At 35.2% G+C, this 22,325-nt stretch overlaps 1 protein-coding gene across 3 annotated transcripts in view; it reads left to right on the forward strand.

The window, feature by feature from the left end:
- Positions 1-21,673, forward strand: part of Slc26a7 (solute carrier family 26 member 7) — a 124,715-nt gene extending 103,042 nt beyond the window's left edge. For 2 of the 3 annotated variants that reach the window (XM_045144569.1, XM_045144572.1), the window contains 8 exons: positions 1,860-1,966; positions 3,925-3,991; positions 7,006-7,143; positions 9,367-9,415; positions 15,545-15,645; positions 18,972-19,026; positions 19,126-19,229; positions 20,252-21,673. In XM_045144569.1, the coding sequence (XP_045000504.1) occupies positions 1,860-1,966; positions 3,925-3,991; positions 7,006-7,143; positions 9,367-9,415; positions 15,545-15,645; positions 18,972-19,026; positions 19,126-19,229; positions 20,252-20,287 (657 nt within the window). In that variant the 3' untranslated portion in view covers positions 20,288-21,673. The remainder of the gene's footprint in view (positions 1-1,859; positions 1,967-3,924; positions 3,992-7,005; positions 7,144-9,366; positions 9,416-15,544; positions 15,646-18,971; positions 19,027-19,125; positions 19,230-20,251) is intronic. The other variant, XM_045144570.1, reaches the window with a different exon arrangement.
- The last annotated feature ends 652 nt before the right edge of the window (positions 21,674-22,325 follow it).

A 22,325-nucleotide genomic window follows, 5' to 3' on the forward strand; every position in this document is an offset into this window, starting at 1 on the left:
TCATATTACAGTGTTTCCAAGTCTTTTATTTGTGCATAAAATTGAACTACTTTTTTTTTTTTTAAATTAGTTTTCTATTCTGCAAGTACAGGCAGTTTGGTACCATTGTTAGGCTCATCTGTGACCTATCCCCTCCCCATTGGCCCCTCCTTGTTGAGGTATATGGGTCATGCATTGTGGAGTTAGCCCAGTTACTGGTACGATAAGTGTCTCTGTATATCATGACCCAACATGTGGCTCTGACATTCTTTCTGCCCCCTCTTCCGCAAAATTTCCCTGAGCCATGTTGGGTTCAGTTTTGGTCTGCCTCAGTGATGAGGTGTTGGGGGCCTCTAGGGCTCTGGCTCTCTGATTTGGTAGGCATTGATTTTTCTTTGTGTTGGTCTCCTTCCCCCTTGTGCTGGTATCCAGTTCATTAGGAAAACAGCACCCTTGCTTGTTTTGCCAATTTTCCTTAGTTTCAGCCAGGGCCCTTTTGAGGTATGATAGGGTGGCTCTCTCTTTAGGATCTGCATCTATCTGAAAAGAGAAGCAGATTCTCCAATGGTATTTTTAGCATCATGACATTTTAAAAGCACAAAGATGGAAAAAGTAGCATTGTATGCAAATTATATCCCAAAATTTATTATTTGACAGAAAAGAGAGAAATTGAAATTTTTATAAGTCTTACAAATGCAGAATTTTGTTTTTAGAAATTTAACCTGAATTTAATAAATTATTTTACTTTTAAAAATATTTGGGCAGGAGAGATGGCTTAGCAGTTAAGCGCTTGCCTGTGAAGCCTAAGGGCCCCAGTTCAAGGCTTGTTCCCCAGGATCCACATTAGCCAGATGCAAAAGGGGGCACATGTGTCTGGAGTTCGTTTGCAGTGGCTGGAGGCTCTGGCGTGCCCATTCTCTCTCTCTCTCTCTCTCTGCTTCTTTTTCTCTCTGTCTGTCGCTCTCAAATAAATAAATAAAAATAAACAAAAAAAATATTTTTGGCCAGGCGTGATGGCTCATGCCTTAAATCCCAGCACTCGGGAAGCAGAGGTAGGAAGACTGCTAGGAGTTCAAGACCACCCTGAGACTACATACTGAATTCCAGGTCAGACAGGACTAGAGCGACTGTCTACCTCAAAAACAAACAAATATTTTTGCATCATTAAAATTAGAAATACCAGCTATATGCACTGTGGTATCTTATTAACAGTTAAAAATTCAAGTGGTAAGTGAATCTAGAGTACTTTAGATTAGCAATTAAAAGAGAAATAGAGTTTCTTAAAAATTCTTGACATCTTTCCAAGAACTAAATGGTTCTGCCTTGTTAACTTTCACAATAATTGGCCTTCAGTAGATAAGATTACAGTGTTTCTTATAATGGTTGATCTAAATATATCTATGGTATTGTTTGATTCAAGCCCTGTAACACCAACGATTGAGAGCCTTATGTTATATTAAGTACAGTGGTTACTTTTACAGTAATCCTAGAAAACACAAGATTGTTGAGAATGAAAAAAATCTACAAACAATTGCTTATAGCATTATCACATTAAAATGAGAAAGTGGAGAGATGGTGTACCTTTGACCTCATGCATATCAACACACTATTTACAGATCTTAAATATACTATGTGTTGGGGATTGAACTAAGAGTGGGTAATGCTTAGAACTAAAAGGGAGATCCTCCTGCTGACACCACACAGAGCCAGGATTTGCTTTTCTGTTTATGGGCTTCTGTTTACCATTTCTTAAATCATATACTCGTGCTGAGATGTTTGTTCATAGGAATATTACTGAATACAACTTTGAGGAATTTAGCAATCATGATAAAGATGAGAATATAGAAGAACTGGATCTCTGCTTCCCATTTCTCTCTCAGGGCATCTGGATCAGTACTTACATATTTACTATATGCTTTGCTGCCAATGTGGGCTTGCTGTTTGGTGTTGTCTGCACCATAGCTATTGTGATAGGACGCTTCCCAAGGTAAGCCTTTATTCAAGCACTCTGTTTATTCTCACCAGGAAGCAAGTCTATGGAGTCACAGTTCACTTTGTCTTCCACACAGCATGTAGTACTGCAGCCTCATGTTTCACTTGCTGTCAAAGAAATAGAGACAGTAAAATTTTTTATGTACATATACTATATAGTAAGGTTTATCTTTATGAAGAGAAATACCAACATGAAATAGAATATGTGATAGCTTTCCATTACTATAAAAATACCTGAAATAAACCAACTTAAGAAAAGAAAATTTATTTTACCACATCAGATGCTGATTTGGGGTTGTGGCATCCCAGAACATTATGGTGTAAGTGCATGGTGAAGAAAATCCACTTACTTACTTCATGGTGGTTTGAAGATGAGAGAAAGAGAGATAGAGAACAATGAATCATATAAAGAGAAAGAAAGTGATTGTGTTTCAATACCCATTTCAAGGGCATGCCTCCAGTGACTTAACTTCCTTCTATCAACCTCAACTCTTAAAGGTTCCACTACTTTGCAGAACCATTACAGGCTGGCAGTCAAGCCTTGAACTAATGGATATTGGAGGGTCATTTGAAATCCAAACTATGACCAATTTATAAAATGTATTAAAATTAAACAGTTTGTGATATAGTATATCATAGATATTTTTTAATTAAGCAAAAGACCATTTCCAATGGGACATAAATTATCAGTTTTTTATTTGAGGTGGGCTCTCACTGTAAAGAGGGCTGACCTGGAATTCATTATGTAGTCTCAGGGAGGCCTTGAACTCAGAATGATTCTTCCTGCCTGTGCCTCTCGAGTGCTGGGATTAAAGGTGTGCACCACAACACCTGGCCAATTATTAGTTTTTTTTTTTTATTAAGATATTTTATTTTTTATTTAGTTAGTCAGAGAGAGAGAGAGAGAGAAAGAGAAAGAGAGTGAATAGGTGTTCTAGGGCCTCCAGCTACTGTAAACGAATTCTAAACTCAGGTGCCACTTTGTGCATCTGGCCTATGTCTGTCCTGGGGAAATCAAACCTGAGTGTTTGACTTTGTAGACAAGCACCTTAACTGGTAAGCTATCTCTCCAGGCCCAAACATTTATTATTTTGAAAAGTATATGATTTCAAGGCCAAGCATGGTGGGGCATGCCTTTAATCCAAGCACTTGGGAGGCAGAGGTAGGAGGGGCTCCCTGAGTTTGAGGCCACACTGAGACTACATAGTGAATTCCAGTTCAGCCTAGGCTAGAATGAGATCCTACCTCAAAAAACCAAAAAAAGAAAAGAAAGAAAATTATATAATTTCAGAAATTTTTAATTTTCAGAAGCTAGGAGATTAATTAACATCATTTTTAAATTTTTACTAAACACCTTTAACTCATTGTTGTAATTATTTTTCTACTTTCCCAAAATCCATCGGATAATTCTTATGCTCAGTTCTCATGTTTTCCTTGGAATTATTTATGAAATGATGCTTTAAAGAAACATAAAGTTTCACTTCTACAAATTCCATTTTTATAGAACCAATAAGTACAGATTCATTATCATTTTATCTTTTCTGGCCATTGATTACCTTTCCTTGCATGCTTCTAAAAGAAGATTTTATAAGACTATATGTTCTCCACCTGCCTTTCTTCTTTTATAAATCTTTATCACTTAGGTTTTGTAGCTTGAAAATGTAGACTTGGGGAAATTAAACCGAGATACACTGTATTTATTACTTTCTAGTTATTTCTATTGATATTCTCTGTCCATAAATATTCCACAAATATGTAGATTTATGATTCTGCTAATATTCTTTTTCATAAGTACTCTAGAAATATGCCAATTTACCATTGTCTTATTGACAGTTATATGATCTAAATCAGTTAATTTGTAATTGTTAGAGTTAAACAAGTTATCCCTTCTGTTTCTTCATTGTTAATGTGGTTGTCAGAAAATGACATATTTTCCATCTGCTTTAAATTTAGAGCAAAGACTTTAAGTATGAAAGCCATGAAAGACATGGAATTTAAAGTGAAGACAGAAATGGATGATGTAAGTTTAACTTCCTTTTTCCTTTGTGCAGTTACTAATATTTGTGAGCAAGCTAGTTTAAATTGTCATAAGAAGTACACACATTATGACATTTGATAACCTAATTCTATTTTTAATTACCATAAGTTTCAATGAAATATGTGGTATTACCACTCATGTAGCAGTGGACATAGAAACACATCCATAGAAAAGAGACTATCTCTTTTGAATTTCTCATTCAGAGAAAATCATACCATGCTCCTTGGAATTGCAGGTCACAGCAGAATCATTATTCAAAATAGTACAGACATTTGGAAATCTCTTTCCCATTGCTAAGTTTCATGAAATAATTGATCCAATTTGGTAATCTTTTCTGAATTAAATCATAAAGAAAGAAAATAGAGAAAGGCATTTAAAAAATTGTGTGATATATTGCTTTACACTGAGACTATGTCATAAGTAGAGAATAATTAAATTCATTGATTCAAGAATGTCAATAGCAATAGAATTTTACATAGTGGACAACTTTTACAGGAAAAATGTATGTAAATTACCAGTACTGCTCGTGCTGAGAAGTACCACTGGTAGAGCTTGAGTTATAGGTTCTTGTTTTATGGGAATGACTAAATAAGTTTAAAGTGGAAGAAAATAATGTTGACTCAAATAATTTCTGTTGAATTATAAAACCTGCCCTCACTTTGAACCTGCTTAGTAAATCTTTGGCTAATACTTTTTCCTTTACTTTTCATATTCACTTGTTTCAATACCTCATGATTCCCCTCTGAATACAGAGAATTAGTCACTCTATAGAAGAACCTAAATGAGGACCTTTCCAGGTAAACTGGAAATAGGAGGTGACAATTAGGAGTCATGTAACTTCCAAGGGAATGGCTGTTTAATTACTTTTTTCTTTTAAAATAAGCATAAGAAGATTTGCTTTCTGGAGTCATGTGAGTCTAGAGATGTTGAGAGTATCTAAGGCTCAAGTTTTCCATCAACTCTGTATTTCTTTTCTTTCCTTAAGTTTCTCATAGTAATTTAGTACTAAGCTAACTCCAGAGCCCCTGTAGTCCTGTGAATATCCATCCTACAGTGATCTTTTTAGTTTTGAGGCAGAATTTAACTTTGGCTTGGTTATTTTCCAACTTAAAAACCTATGGTAAACAAACTCTGTCTAATCTTTACCTTCTTGCCAAACATATGGGGCAATAAATGAGGGATTTGTAGGAAAGAAGAAAATGCTAGAAATTTCTTCATGTCCTTAAATCCTGGTAGGTTCTTCTGTCACCCATCCAAGTAATAACTGTCACTCATGAAAATCCTAATTTTATTAAAATGTTACATCCCAGTATTACTTAGTGCCTTCTATCAAAAGTAAAAGAGGAACAACTAAGATTGGACAGAATTTTCATATAAACTTGTTGTTAGATTAAAAGTTTTTATGTGGCTTAAAACAAAATGATATCGTTCCCTCCTTCATACATGCACTCCCCAAGTACACCTTCTTCAGGCAAAACACCCATTCCCAACTCTGCAGCTCTCTTCTTGTTCCACAAATTCAACTCCACTGAGAGTTTCATATCTATCCATTGTAACAAATGAATCTCTGTTCTTTAACAAGTGCTTATTTATTTCATATTAACTTCAAATCTTTGGCATAATCATATGTGATGACTAAGTAGTGACAAGTATAATAACTGAAGGTTTATTTTTGGTTTCCACAAGAGTTACTCTTGATTAAAAATTAGTTTGGCAACTTAACCTTATTTCTTTTCTTGAGTTCTTTTTTGCAAATACTCTCACTTCCTAGAGGTTAATCAGTTTTATAGCCTTAAGCTTATCCTTGGGCTTATCTAGTTTCAACATTTATTTTTAAAATGAGGAAACAGTTAAATGAATTATCCCAAGTAATGTAGCTCATTCTTTCTTTCCTCTGCCTGTATGCACAACTAGTTGATGCTTCTCTTCTATGCCAGGACTAAAGTGGAAAAGAGTATTGTGTTGCTTAGTTGACCAAAAGTTATAATTTTGCAGAATAGACCAGCCCCTCTATCAGATGCCTGTCCCAATGCCTCAGTGAAGGCACTTTTGTTTGGATAGCACCTAATGCTGCCAATATCTGAGCAAATGGCCAAATGTGTCAGAACTTTTTTCTTCTCATTTTCTGGATCTTTTACATATAGCCTGTCAATGCAGTATAATCTGGGGTTGTGCAAAATGAAATTATATTCCCTGATAAGAAACCTATTTTCTTTCTTATAATTAGAGCTATGAGGCATTCATAAAGTTATAGTTTTGGTATTTTAAAATATTTATTTAATTAATTATTTACAAGCAAAGAGAGACAGAGAGAGTTAATGAGTGTTCCAGGGCTTCCTGCTACTGCAAATGTACTCCAGATGCATGTACCATTTTGTGTGTCTGGCTTCATGTAGATACTGTGGAACTGAACCCAGGTTGTTAGGCTTTGCAGGCAAATGCCTCAACCTCTGAGCCATCTCTCTAGCCCACAAAGTTATATTTTAGCTGAGGTAAATGGATGGAAATCTACCCTTTGGGACACATTTTCAGTTTTAAAACTACTGGTGGAGGCCTGAGCATACAGGTTAGTGACAACACACTTGTCTAATACAAAGGCTTTGGATTTGATTCCTAGCACTATAAAATTGATAACTAAAGAAATTGGTCTTAATTGATATGATAAATTGCAAGAGGTACTTTAGGAATGGAGACCTTGACAGGTTTATTTGTATACTTAGGCTGCTACCTATCCAGAGCCTAATCAGTAGGGATAAGAGTGCTTCTCTGAAAGCTGTGGACTTGCTAATATCGCTCAGTACAGAAGTTCATATTTTCTCTGAGAAATGTGGTACTATTATTAAGGCCTCTACATAAATTTTACTAATGAAATATTAATTAATATTGCTTCTATAATTAAGTGATTTTCCTAGTTTTATGATGTAGACTCATTGGGTATCTTCATGTTCTTTTACTTAATCCATAATTTTGAATCTATTCTTTTTCTCCTTTAAAAGGAAACCTTGCAACAGGTAAAAATCATCTCAATAAACAATCCACTTGTTTTCTTGAATGCAAAGAAGTTTAATTCTGATCTCATGAACATAATCCAAAAAGACAGTGACAGCAACCAGCCACTTGATGATGCCAGCAAGGTAGGTGCACTAGTTTCATGAAGATGTCATTCTGCAAGGAACTGGGTGTCATCAAACATTGTCTTATCTGCACAATTCCACTTTATAAAAGTGTTATAGACCTGTGCCCTCAGAGAGAGCTAATATTACACTTTTCATATGAAGTTTCTTATACTCAATTTTCAGGTAATCACTTCATTGTTCATTTATTCATTTACACTAACCTGAGAATAATAAATAGAACATGTTACTCATTTTTTTTTTGCTTTTGCTTTGTCTTTTTTTTTCTTTCTTTTTTTTTTAAATTTAATTTATTAGTTTTCTTTTCAGTAAATACAGGCAGTTTGGTACCATTATTTAGGCTCATCTGTGATCTACCCCCTCCCATTAGTCATTTTAAGAGATCTATTTACCAAGATTCTAAACTGCGTTTTATCCAACCCTTAAGATATAGGGCATGATAGATAGCTAATACCCTTCTTTTGTTCCAGAATTCTGTCTAATATTTCACACATTTTTTTTCCTCATGCTCAGTCTTCTCTTGGCTGTGATAAATTTTATTTTTAAAGATTTTGTAAGTTTTAAGCCATTTTGACTCTGATATTTCGTGGAATGCTCTTATATTAGAATTTTTTCACATAGTAAGACTGGGGTTATAAGTTTGAGAAGATTTGTAGAGGTTGAGTCTCACCTCCTATCAAAGGAATATGATACAAATACAATTTATAGTTGTTGATATTAATCTCAATTCCCCAGGGTGACTTAGTGGCTAGATTTCTATGTAAATTTTTTTTCTCTTTTCACTCTTTCTATACAATCCTAGAAGGAAGTCAGTGTGTGTAACCCCAATAGGAAGTGGGGTGTTATGATCCACCTCCTTGAAGGCTGAGAATCTATGTAAATTATTTGAACTTTTTCTTCATAGGAGATATTAGACAAGGTTAGGGGAAAGGAAGAAAAATCACATTTGATAAACGTGTCACAGTGGCCACTTTCTTTAACTAGGCTGACATAAACATTACCAACCACACAATGTGTCTGGCATTATCTAATGAAAAATAAAAGGAAGGCAAAGTCTTAAATTGTATAGCTGATAACTATTAGAGCAATACCTAAAATATGTAAGCTGCGCTCCTGGGTATCAAGTAGAGAAAGTAAAGATTCTTCAACTAGCCTTAACTATGAAAAATCCATGAAAGAAGCAGATAAACTAGTGTCTGGGAGTATGATATTAGGAGTTGGAAGGGTATAAGCTTAGAATCTATCCAAACTCTTCCTAGATTTGAGATTATGATCAAGTTATATAAGTTTTATTTTCTTTGAATCCCTTACATGAAAAATAGAATTAGTAATTGTATAGGACTTTTTTGACCATTAATGATTAATGTCAAGTCCAGATATAAAATAAGCACTGAAAAATACTATCATCCTCATCAATAACAAAAATATTCACGTTGCGTTATTTGAGAAGCAAATAGCATGTTATCAGAGGCATCACATGCTGTAAGAAACATTAAATTATAGCCTACAGAAAAATTTTTATTCTCATTTCCCAACATTTCCACAAATCAGAAATGTTTCTCAAGATTTTATAGAGATGACTTTTGTGAAGTAGGAAATATACTCATAGTGACTGTCCCTCTGAGAATAATGTGCTAATGTGGCTAATTTCCAATTAGATATGCTCATGAAAAACACATGTGAATGATTTCTGGACTAAAATCAAAACAAATGTAGTTTTGCAGGAAATGTTCTAAAGAAGGCATTCTGACTTAGGAAATATAAATTATTATTGGACTAGTTCATACTTAGAACTTGTAGTCATTTTGTCATTTTGAAGTTCATTGTATATCACATCTGAAACCAAGATTGTTGAAAAATATTTGCTAGAGATTAATTTTTTATTATTCATTATAGAGAAGTATAAAATGTAAAGCTCTAAAATTGCTTTAAAAACATTTTTATTTATTTATGTGTTCGTGTGTGTGTGTGTGTGTGTGTGTGTGTGTGTGTGTGTGTGTAGGGGGGATGAGTACATCAGAATCTGCAGTGCAAAGGAACTCTAGATTCTTTCTTCACTTTTTACATCTGGCATTACATGGGTGCTGGGGAAGCAAATCCTAGAAGCAGGCTTTACAAGTACTTTTAACGACTGAGCAATCTCCCCAACTCTCATGAGTTCTTTCATAGACAATAGTACATTGTCATAACATTTTTTATTCTTTACATTTATTTTCATTTCAGTGTGAACAGAATACCTTGCTCAATTCTCTATCCAATGGCAACTGCAATGGTGAGTTTACTTTTAGGGAGGAAATATACAGCAACTATGTTTTAACCAGAATGTAACATGTTCTTTTGTCTACTATCCTCCTGCTGTCTTTACAAATACATTGTTGCTCTAGTCTCTTTTTCTCTCTCCTTCCACTTATTTTCTCTTTCTGACTTCATCCCATTGCTGCCTTCTTTTATTTTCTCTCTCTCTTTTCTTTCCCTCTCCTTTCCTTCTTTCTTCCTCCTTTTCTCTTCATTGTTTCTCTGCTCTCTTCTCTCTTTTCTTCTTATCCTCTCTCTTCTTTACTTTCTCTTCTGTCTCCTCCTTCCAATTAGGGAGATATAGTAAAGCATATCTTTATTTTTGGAAAGAGAAAAAAATCTAGAGAGAGATTGTTAGAAAAAACTACTGCAGTGAATTTGAGAATGTGTGAGAATGACTGATGGGACTCTTGCTGAATTTCTGAGGAGGGAAATTATTCTGAAGAACTCCTTTGTTATATTTGCCATTGTCAGAGTCACACTGTCATGTTCTCTGTCTGACATTTACGTTCTCTCTTGGAAGGAATGATAAAGAACTGACTCTGGCTGCTTCTCTGGGGATCATATACTGGAGCCATAATACAAGTTTCAACATATTTCAAATAGTTCAAATCATACATTCACATTTTCTAGGAATTAAGCTTTAAGTCTTTTTTTAGAAGGAACTTTACAGCAAAAAGATAACCCCAAAGCCTCAGTGAGTATAGAAATTATACAAGAATTTATTAGTATTAATTTAACTTATTATTAATAATTATCACTGTCTCAAGAATAAATCATAGTAGGAAATCGAGAAAGAAGCTAGATTATTAAGAAATTTTATCTGGGCGTGGTGGCACACGCCTTTAATCCCAGCACTTGGGAGGCAGAGGTAGGAGGATTGCTGTGAGTTCAAGGCCACCCTGAGACTCCATAGTGAATTCCAGGTCAGCCTGGGCTAGAGTGAGACCCTACCTCGAAAACACACACACACACACACACACACACACACAAACACACAAAGAAATTTTATTTTGAAATGTGTGAGCACAGGATAGATAAAGCAGTAGTATGGAAGGGGATGTATATTCCTGCTGGTCAGAAATAGCTACCAAAACAAACTGTCCTGCTTCTCAGTTTACTGGACAATCAAAGATGTCATTAATTCTTTCTGCTCTGTTTCTCGTTTAGTCATAGCATTCCTTTACATTTCTGAGTTCATTATGCTAAGTCTAGGTTCACGAATTTTTTTAAAAAATAGAATTGTTTACCTTAATGCTTATTTCCAGAGTGGTAATCAGAAATTCATAACTCGGAGATCTTCTTTAATAATGACCCACTGATAAACACATCACACATAGAATGAAGCTCACAATTCTTGTTTTTGATTTGCTACTTTTGAGTCTACAATTGCATGCTGCTATACCCAGTTTATTTTACATGTGTTTTTGTGATTAAACTCTGGCTCCTATGCTTAAAAAGCAAGCATTTTACAGTCTGAGCTATGTCCCACACCCTAAACTTAATAGTCTTCATTTTACTACCTTTACAGTTTTCCTTCTGTGACTCTAATCCTACATTTAATCATGTTAAATGTAAATTCCTATTATTTTCCAGAGTTTTTTTCTGTCACAAAATAAATCATGATTCTGAATCTAAAAATGTTGAACTAGGAACAACAGGGAGACAGGTGTTTGTTTGTAAGTGAAGATGTGGTTAGTATGGAGGAGCAAAGGTGCAGGGGTTAAGAGGGCATCTAGGAGACCCTCAGCAGGTTTAGGAATACAGAATAGACCGGGAAGTTACCACGTTAAAAAACAAAAAACAAAAAACAAAAAACAAAACAAAAACAAAAAAAACCCAGAAAATTGAAATAACACTTACTTTTTTGATAGACAGATTGATAGGTGTAGGCCCTCTTGTTCCCCATGATTGATGGTAGCTTGATATTGTAGAGTGGGCTTATGTTTGTGTATGGTTCTGACTTGTTTCCCAGCTCCAGCTATGGGTCTAGTACCACTGAGTGGATCAGTTAGCCAAATCAAGAGTAGTTGGTTCCTCACCATGGCTGAGTGCCACTATTGCACTTGTGTGGGCATCACGTCAGGTTATTTGTTGCTAATTAGATTAGACAATGAGTTGCTTGGAGAGAGCTGCCCCAACATACCTCAAAAGAGGCCCAACTGAAACTAAGGACAGTTGGTCAAACAAGCAAGGGTGATGCTTTCCTGTGAACCGGATACCAGCACAAAGGGGAAGGAGACCAATGCAGAGAAAAATCAATTCCTACCAAATCAGAGAGCCAGAGCCTCAGATACCCCCAACACCTCAGCACTGAAGCAGACCAAAAATGAACCCAACATGGCTCAGGGAAATTTTGTGGAAGAGGGGGCGGAAAGAATGTCAGAGTCACATGTTGGGTCATGATTTGCAGAGACATTTATCATACCAATAACTGGGGACTAACTCCACAATGCACGACCCATTTACATCAACAAGGAGGGCCTAATGGGAGGGGGTAGATCATAGATGAGCCTAAACAATGGTACCAAACTGCCTGTATTTGATGAAAAGAAAACTAATAAATCAAATTAAAAAAAAACAAAAAAACAAAAACAAAAACAAACAAAAAAACAAAAAACATAAGTCAAGCCAAACTGGTGAACTGGTGGCTAAGGGAGAAATGAGCCAAAAGTATCCCTCACCCTAACAATCTTTACAGAAGCAACAAGATTCATAGTTGACATATGACAGAATAATCGAAATGAATAAAGTAGTATGCAAAATTTAGAAGATGGAAATCATGATATTTCTATGATTAAAAATTAAAACTGGCTGGGCATGGTGGAGCACCCCTTTAATCCCAGCACATGGGAGGCAGAGGAAGGAGAATTGCTGTAAGTTCAAGGCTACCCTGACAGTACATAGCAAATTCCAGGTCAGCCTGTGCTAGAGGGAAGCCCTACCTTGAAAAACCAATTAAAATAAAAATAAATAAATAAGTAAATTTAAAAACTGTTCAACTTATGGAGAAATCTGGTCTCAGATGTAGCTAGTTTGGGTTTCCCAAACACTGTAGCCACTATAGCCTAATGCTAAGAGGAACCTTACAGAGGCTTCCGCTGGCAGTATTACTTGTCATGGAATCCCTTTGTAGCCCACTCCCTTCAACATCCAGTTATCCTTCATGTCTCAGCTCATGAATGGCTTTCTTCCTCCCGTCATACATTCATTCATCCATTATTCATGCAGAAAATACTTTTCAAACTTCTTGAACATCTGCTTCCTGTCAGGTACAATAAAAAGTGCTGCATATTCAAGGAAGAAGAAAGTAGGCATGGTTTGTGCCATCAGGGACCCTGAAGTCTAAACAAGCTCTTACCTTCTGCAACTCCTTAGCCCCTAAATCAATAGCTCAAGTATATAAACTTCCTGTTGCTGTATAGTAAATTGTCACAAACAGCAGCTTAAAACAGCACTAGATTTTGTCTTTTACAGCTCTGTGGTGACAGAAGTCTGAACTGAGTCTTAGGAACCAAGGTTTTGGTCTGGCTGTGTTCCTTTTGGAGCTTCTACAGGGAACCCCTTTGCTCTTTGTAACTTGGAGAGGTGGCCTTTATTCAGTGGCTCATGCTCTACCCTTTGTCTTCAGATCAACAGTGAGGCCGCACCAAGTCTCTTTCTGACCTCCTTGTGTACACCACATCTCAAACCCTGGTCCTCTTATCTTATGATGATTACTTTAGGACAACCTGGAGGATGTGGAATGATCTTAACTGTCTTAATTTAATTAAGCGTTCCAAGTTCTTTTTGCCTTGTAAATTAATTCATAGGTACTAAGTTTGGGATGTGGGTATCTTGGGGGAGAAGCATTGTTTAGCTGTCTCCTATACTTCATTATATCTTCTCCAGCTCTCATAACTCTGTAGATTATGAGTTGATGATTAGTTTCCATTTGATCACTATTGTTTTTACATTTCCCAAGATAATGCTCAGCATAAACATTCACAGTGCATCCATATTAACTGACTGTTAGTGTGAATGACTGAGTGAAATGCTCAATAAAATGGGTCCATTTTCCAAAGGCAATGTCATTGACCTGTTTCTCGTCCTTTTATATTGTGGAGATTAGAGGTCTAATTCGGCTTCTTAAACGTTAATTGATGCCAACAGAAAATACTTTAAAAAATATGAGTGACTCAAGATTGTCATGAGTCTTTTGAAGTATATGAAAAGTACTACTAAATTATGCAACTATGAATACTTTTTAATTAAAGGAGTTAATGAATATTCCACAGGAAAGATCTGGCTTCCACAGTCTGCAGCTAATTGCCCACCCATACCTGATGATTAATTTCTTTCTGCAATGTTGTTTTTTGTAGATAAAGCCCATCATTCACCACTTCCCACATGGGTGTAGATTGGTTATCTCCTCCGCATGTGTTTCAAGCTGACTTCATTTGGCTCAAGGCAGGATATTAGCTATGCATTTGCTTTTTGCTACTCTCAAGAAGGGAGTCTTTTTTGTTCCAGCTGATTTCCTTAAGTTTAGAACACAAGATTATATCCGTGAAATCAGCACAGTGCCAGAACGGAGGGGACACTGTTTGGAAGAAACCTACTTTTATTTTTCAAAGATTTCAGAAATATCCATTGTTTAAATTTTCTTTTTAAAAATGTTTCTAAAAAATATTTTCCCACGTGTGTTTGTGAATAGATATGCCAAGGCCTCTTGCAACTTCAAACAAATGTCAGACTCATGCACTATTTCGTATCTGACTTTAAGTGTGTGCTAGGTACTTGGATGGGGGTCAGCAGGCTTTACAAGCAAGCACCTTTAACAACTGAGCAATTTTATCCATTGTACATGTTTTCATTTGAGTGAATTGGAAAGTTCCATATTAGGATTTTCATCATTTTAAGGGATATCATAAATTGATTCTCTTAAAATAACTTAATTATGCACAATTGTATACCATAGTTTATTTTGTTTTGTTTTATTGCATTTTATTTTTTGTGTTATGGAGACACTCACATTTTAATTAAAAGAATAGCCAAAAATAAAACTCAAATATGAAGATAAGAGACAAACCTGCAATAGCATGGCTACACTCTAAGACAATAAAAAGGAAATAAATATATCACTATGGATAAAGCCTAAACATTTTACACTAATCTATCATAATTAAATTTATGAAATAAGAATATGAAAATAAAGAAATTGGGAATAAAATTTAACAGTGAAATTGATATACTGTGGTAGAAGAAAAAAAAACTTGCTTCTTAAAAAATATTAAATACCTGTGTCCACTATAGAGAAAAGCACTGAAGATACTAAAAGGCAAAATTATTCTAATTAACTTATTTTTCAGAGCATTTTTTAATAACTAGTGAAGTAGAGTCTATTTGATAGTAATGCTTGGAGACTCTCAAGCATCCATTATTTTTCTCAGAGATCCATGTCAATTTTTAGAGCCCCTAAGTAGGGATTGTCACTTTTAGAAATATCATCACTTATGAGATGACTGTGGCCCTGAAGATGTATTCAAAAAGAGATCACAAAGTGTGTGTGTGTGTGTGTGTGTGTGTGTGTGTGTGTGTGTGTGTGGACAGATTTACTGTGAATGAAAAGAAACTTAGTGTTTTCACACAGATTCCTCCTGATCTTTAGGTATCTCCCTGCAATTGACCTTTACTTTACTCTCATGTTCCAGGAGTCATAAAACAGGACTCCACCTCTGGGCATGTTCATAAAGGAAGTAGAGGAATGCTGTGTGCAGAGAGTTGTTTACAGTGACTAGAGGTCTTGATTCTAGTCTCTGTTTAGCATTCACTTGCTGGATGTCCTTTCAGATTTGCTTAAATTTACCCAGGTTTTCACTGGTGTTATCTGAGAAATGACACTGTGATTAAGCAGTCCAGTCCTCTTCTCTCAGTTAATGTGATATAACCTGACATAGCATTTTAATCCTCAAAAATCAGACAACAGAAGTAATTAGTAAAAAATGAAATTTCTAAAAATTAAGAAGTGTTCAGAATTAATGTGGATCATGAAGGTGCTCATGCTTTGTTCATCAAGAGAAATTTCTGCAAATTCTCCCTAATTCATGTCTCTGCTCCTTGACAGAAGAAGCTTCCCCGCCCTGCCTCCATGAGAAGTGTTCTGTGATCCTGGATTGTAGTGGCTTGACCTTTTTTGACTATTCTGGAGTTTCCATGCTCGTTGAGGTATTTATTTATACCATCTATGTTAGGCCTGACTCTTTCCCTTCTCTTTAGTAGCAAGGGTATCTATTAGCCACTATCTTACTTCTACAGTCTAAGGTTTCTTCTCCACAGGAACATAGGACAGTGTATCTTGCTCCCACCTCTGAAGGTTTATTTATAGGAGACCTCAGCAAGCTTCTAGGTGTATGTGTCAGTATCAGAGACTTGAAGTATGGTGGCCACTGGCATGCACACATAAATAAACAGATAAATAGTTGAGATTGGTGGCTTGATACTGTTTTATACTGTGCATTTTTAATTGCATTTCTGTGGTGTTGCATATTTTTTGTCTATTCATTTGTATTTTAAATTGACTTTGAAGTGTCCAGCTTTACAAACTGCAGATTATACAATGTTCACAATATAGCAGCCATTGCTCTCTTAGGTGGATGAGGGTAGGAGGGCATGGAGGGAAACTGCTTAGTGTATGAAGATTTGAGTACGGTCCTGGCTCTGATAACAGTTGGTTTTGTACTGGGTAATTTTCTCATCGTCCAAATCCAATTCAAATTCCTTTATAAAAGCAAAAGAAGGATTATTTTTAGTAAGAGTGCATAGAATTTGAATACTTAGTCTGTCTTCACTGGAAAGCAATTTGTGTTTGACATGATATTTACTCAGTTCCTGTGGTCTGGAATAGCAGTCTTAAACTTGAGTGCTTCAAAGTCCAGAGCACTCATTTAAAGTGCAGTCTTCTGAGACTGGTTCTGGTCCTGAATTTTCATTTTAAACACTCCTAGGTAATTATGATCCATGTAGCACAATGATCACATCTGGGAAGGACAAGTCTTGGATTTTATTTGTAGTAGGAAAGGCCATGTGTATGTTTTGTTAAATTGCATCTTAAATTTGTTGGTGAAATTGTTAGATATTTTAAAACCAGAGTTGGAGTTAGTAAAGAGGAAGAAATGGCTTCCTATTCCTCTTGATCTTAGGATTTAAAGGTAAAAATTCAGAGAAATCCAGGTACTGGGCATGTTGAAAGTTTTGTCATTTTTTTTTTGTAGACATACTTGTGGTTTAATAGTTTCATATAATAGAATGATGGAGTAAGATTGCTGTAGTTACCTTTGTGCTACTGAGACTAAACATCTTTCCAAAAGCAGCTGATGGGAGGAAAGGATTTAGTAGGCTTGCATTCTTGAAGGGAAGCATGGCATGAACAGAGGCTGGGCATCACCTGTGCCACAGCAGGTGGAACAGCAGCAAGAGAGTGAGCTAAACTAAGAGGAGGTGGATATAGTACCCCAATGTCCTTCTCTAGCAACATACTTCCTCTGGTAAGTCCCCACCTCCCATATTATTGTCAGATGGGGACCAAGAATCCAGAACATGTGAGTTTATGGGGGAACATTTGATTCAAACCACCACAAAGACCATTGATATAATTTATTTTTAAATTGATGGAAAAACAATACTTGTACTTGGCAAGGCACTTTTCATTATAAATACAAAAGTAGTTTTATATCAGTTTAGTCTTTTAATTCCCTCAATTATAAAGTGGTTTATTTTATTGTGATTACAGTAACTTTATGATATTTGTTAAGAGCACAGGTCTAGGTATCAGTCCTACTAATGCTGTGATGGAGTGACAGGATTTGCTTGCCTTTCTGCAAACACTAGTAAACATATTCACTTTATCATTTGTGCTCATAGAGATGCTACATGCTAAAGGGCACCCAACAAAATGTGGAAATGACTAGCAGTTAGGAAACACTCTATTATGCCACATCTATTATTGTTTTCTCACTTTAAAACAGTTATGCCTTTTGTCTTAATTTATTTTTTGTATTTTTTATGAGAGAGAGCAAATGAGAGAGAGGATTGGCATGCCAGGGCTTCCAGCCACTGTAATCGAACTCTAGACTTGTGTGCCATCTTGTGTACATGTGCGACCCTGCCCATCAGCATCACCTTGTGCATATGGCTTATTTGGGATCTGGAGAGCCAACCTTAAGTCCCTAGGCTCTGCAGGCAAGGGTCCCATCTCTCAAGTCATCTCTCTAGCCCAAAAGTCATGTCTTAAGATAATGCAAATAATATAATTACAACTAACACAATTTCTTAGTTCCAACCATCTTGGAAAAGAATTCAGCACAAAGATCCATGGGGACTCTTCATGCATGCCTGTCTCCCTGCTTTCAAATACCACTCTTTAGATTGTTTAGTGAGTTGTATTGGTATAAAGAGCCTTGTCAGAAAGTTGTATATTAAAGAGAAGTGGAGTGACTTCTGTTTTTTCTTTTACTTGGGACGCTGGAGAGGTCAGTGAGCTGGAGACTATGTTTATCAGCATCAACAAACCACCTGCAGCAATATATTTGTGCTTCATTGAGCTTAAGCAAAAGTCAAACACTGAGAGGTCACCTTTAATTAGTTTCTTTCACTTACCAGAGCAGGAATAATATTTTTTCATTTCCAAATACAAGCACATATTTCTTTCTAGTTTTCTCATTTATGCTCAAACTGATATGGCTCTGAGGACTTGGAGATGCTTCTCACTTAGACACAACAGCTGACTGATAAAGTTAAGAGAAGTTATGGATGTATCACATTAAAATCTATTGTGAATACAGCCTGCTATACTTTGCATGCAAGATCCATCATTATCATGTAACTAAATCCATCCCACTGTGACTAAAACCCTCTGAATTTACTTTGCATTGAATTTCATGATTTAACTTGCGAGGTGAGTTTAAGATAAAAGTCTCATAAATTGTTTCTGCTTGAGTGTTTCTACAATTTAAGAGAGATGACTAATGTGTGTCCAGAAAATGAGTTTGGATTTCCCTCTTGGTAAAACCTTTAAAATGGAAATCAGGAAATGAAAACTGGTTTAGATTATAGTGAAGTTCTCAACATACTACCCATGAGTTGGATTTGTAGAGTTTGTAAAGTATGCTTAAATTATTATAAAACATTACAGTTAGCAGGTAACCTGCCTTCATTATTTCCACTGATGGGTTCTTTGCCTTCCAGTGAAAGAGGGTGAGAACACTTTTATGCCATGCTTACTAGGAAATGTACTGAGTTTTACTTAGCAAAATGGAAATATAGCAACCAAATTTTGTGTTGGCAAAGGTAAATAAATGCCTTGCTGTAGAAATCTTATAGAAACTTGCTGGGTATGTCCAATTGTGTGGCAATGCCTCCCTCTGGTGGCTTGACTCCAGAAATATAGGCTTTTGTTTTTACACCTTGAAATTCTCCTTTCTTCTGAAACCTGATTTATTCATCCCCTCAGCTATTCTTAAATAACCATGAATATATTCATTTAATTCTCACAGGTTTACATGGACTGTAAGAGCAGGAACGTGGAAGTATCATTAGTTAATTGCACAGGTAAGGGAGTGTCCTTGGCGAACAGTGTGTGGGACCTTCTGTTGCTCTATGAGTCATTGTGGGTGTTTTCTTTCTTTCTTTCATTTTTTTTTTTTTCAGCTTCCTTGATAAAAGCCATGACTTACTATGGAAACCTAGACTTAGAGAAACCACTTTTTTTTGAATCAATATCTGCTGCACTAAGTAACATCCACTCAAGTAAGGTGAGTTGATTAAGTTAGCATGCAATTGTAAGAAAAGCTAAAATACAGAATAAAGGCTTTGGATTCTCTATTAGTCCCCTTACTGGCAACTAAACTCTATGAAACACGTCTCTCCCTAATTAACACATGTACTTTAAGTATAGGAATTATTTTATTCTTTTAGTGGGTCATTTATGAGCAATTGTTTAATAATTTGTACCTTCCAACAATGCCATGGATTAGAAGATTTGATCACTACCCATCCAGTACAAATTCTTTGCTTTAATATATTTTCTAGGATTGGCTGTCCTGGGAATTTGAACTCATCCCTGTGAAATTTAAAAAAAAAAAATCTAAATAAAGAACTAAAGGGTTTTCATTTTTTCTGTTCAGATACCCTTTCCACTAAGCTTATTTTGATTTCCATCTTTCAAAACATTATTTGTATTGTCTAGTAGTCATTGACAAGTCTGAATTTACTTGTCGAAATATTAAATTTCATGGTTTAGTTTTACAATGAATGCCACAATTGTGATTTCACAATTTTCCTTTGACTTTTGAACCCTTTGCCTTTCCTCATCCTTAGAACAACACTTGGTGCTTTCCATGGTCATCCCTGTCATATTCAGTCAGAACAGTGTGTATTTACCCAACAATAATAATAATATGAGATTATTATTATTATTAAAGTCTACAATGTCTTGAGGTCTTATTGTGTTCTGGGGATATTCTAAAGGCATTACTTATGCTCATTGGCCAAATTTAGCATAACATTAAGAAGTAGATACCACTATATAGCTGATTTTTAGAAATGGGGAAACTGACGCCAAAGGCAGTTATGGCATTTGGTCTTTGAGTTGGTTTTCAAGCCAACCGTTTGATCCTGGACTTGGAATTTTGTTCCTTGTATATTATTGCATTGTAATACATCATTTAATGTCTGTTTTCTTAGAAAGGCTGGACAGCTGCCTTCAGTCACTACTGCTCTATAACTGTTGAGTCTTATAAGTAGCCTGAAATTACCTCTTTCTCTTGTATTTCAGAATCTGAGCAAACTCAACGATCACAGTGAAGTCTGAGACCCACTTACTAAAGTCCACATCATGTCTTAGCTATCGTTTTGAAAGGGTCAAATATCAGGGCACATATTTTTGCATATAGATCCTGAACATGACCTCTATTACAATGAGAATGATGTGAGTTAATAACTGTATAGCCACTGGTCAAGATTTGCTGGCAAGTTTATTTTTTCCTAATTTTTCTTAATAAGCAGAGTCATTTAGTTATCTCATGTAGAAACCAGTATTCATTTAGCTTTAGTGACTGGAAGGTACACAAAATTTTATTTGCTTTTGTCACACACTATTTGTGTTGTTTTATTTCTATTTTGCTATGAGCTAACTTTATAACCTGAGAAATACTTTTGCTATAAGTGATTCAGAATACATACAAGTCATTTGTAACAATTCAAGATCATCTCTAAATAGTACATAGGAACATATTCCTATAGCATTTCCCTCAAAGCTATTCAAACATAAGTAAAGTTATCACTTTATATAGTAGAATATGAAATTCATAGAAATGAAGCTCTAAAACACAGTAAATAGAAGTTATTGGTATTGTTACCCTTCAATACAATCATTCCTGAAGTATTCAAGTATTTTCTTATATTTGGAAGAAAACTGGCATCTCAATAAAACCAAGTTCTTGACATTGGTTTGTTTGATTGTGAATATTGTAAATGCTTCAGATATTAAGTCATTTAGCTCTAATTTCTATATTGCCACGTACGAGATGTTCTGTTTTCTGCTTTATTTTATTGCAATTAGAGAATATAGAAACTTCACATCTTACATTTTTCCATAAGTATGATTTTTAAAATGATAAACTACCACTATAATAGCCTTACAGTATTCCAGCAAAAGATTAGATAGTAATAATGGTGTGTTTTCTTATTTCAGAGATTCAATCTATAGAAAGATGGATGGATAAATAACTAGATACTGTATTCTTTTATAATTTTGTAAGAGGAGCGCTTGGATATGATTATCTATAAATTCACCAAACCAATAGAGTAATTACTAATATCAATGACATGGCTGAACTATATGTTATTGTTGTCAAGCTTGTACATGCATTTTTATTTGCATATGAGCACAGAACTCCACATTTTATCTAACAAATTGATTTACATAAGAAGCTATTTCATTTTCAAAATAGACATACATGCAATTATTCTTAATGGTGTTTCAACAGTTCTAGAAACCAGCATTATAAGTAAAAAGCCAGGTGTTTCAAAGTGGTTAAAGTAAGGTTTTAGAAGCAAGTTGAAAATAAATAAAAGATCAACCTTTTAATGGTTTTAATGGGCATCTGCAAGAGTGAATTGTAAGTGCTGTCCAAGTGAGATTGACATTCTCTTAGCAAATGTGTGGTCAGCATTCACACGAACCTTTTTTTTTTTTTTTTTTTTTTGGTAGGATGAAATAATAAATACAACAACTCAATAGTAAAATGTTTTAAATTCTTATAACATATTTAGTCATTTTAATTTTTACCTAAACAAAGGATATAAAGAACAATTTTGGTCCCATTTAGGTTTGGATAAAAGTGAGCAAAGTAGCAAATATTGTTCATCACCAAAGAATATACAAGATGAGAATTGGAACTCCAATGTCCTTAGAGAAAGGTATTTTACTACAGTTCAGTTAAGTTATTCCGCTGATATATACTAATAATGCATACCATCCCCAAACCACTGATCACTGGCATATGAACATGATTCAAAGAGAGCCAAGAAAGAAAATATATTTTGATAATATGGATTATATTTTCCTATGAAACTTTAGTCTGTAATTGAATTCATGCACTGTAGACATTTAGTAATTTGCTGGAAATTATGGGCCTGGCTGACATTAAAATCATTATAGTGAATTGATAGAAGGTTTGTTTTAAGTTTTTATTAATGCTGGCATGGTATTGTCTAAGACGTTGCCTTTTTATGCATTCATGTGTTTGTACTAGAAGTTTAATGGATAAAAATGTGAAACCAATAATTTAGGTATCTAATGGTAATGTGTTATTCAAAGACAAGAAAGACCAAACCAGGCTCTGTAT

Source organism: Jaculus jaculus, chromosome 2 (assembly GCF_020740685.1).
Source record: "Jaculus jaculus isolate mJacJac1 chromosome 2, mJacJac1.mat.Y.cur, whole genome shotgun sequence".
Lineage (NCBI taxonomy): Eukaryota > Metazoa > Chordata > Mammalia > Rodentia > Dipodidae > Jaculus > Jaculus jaculus.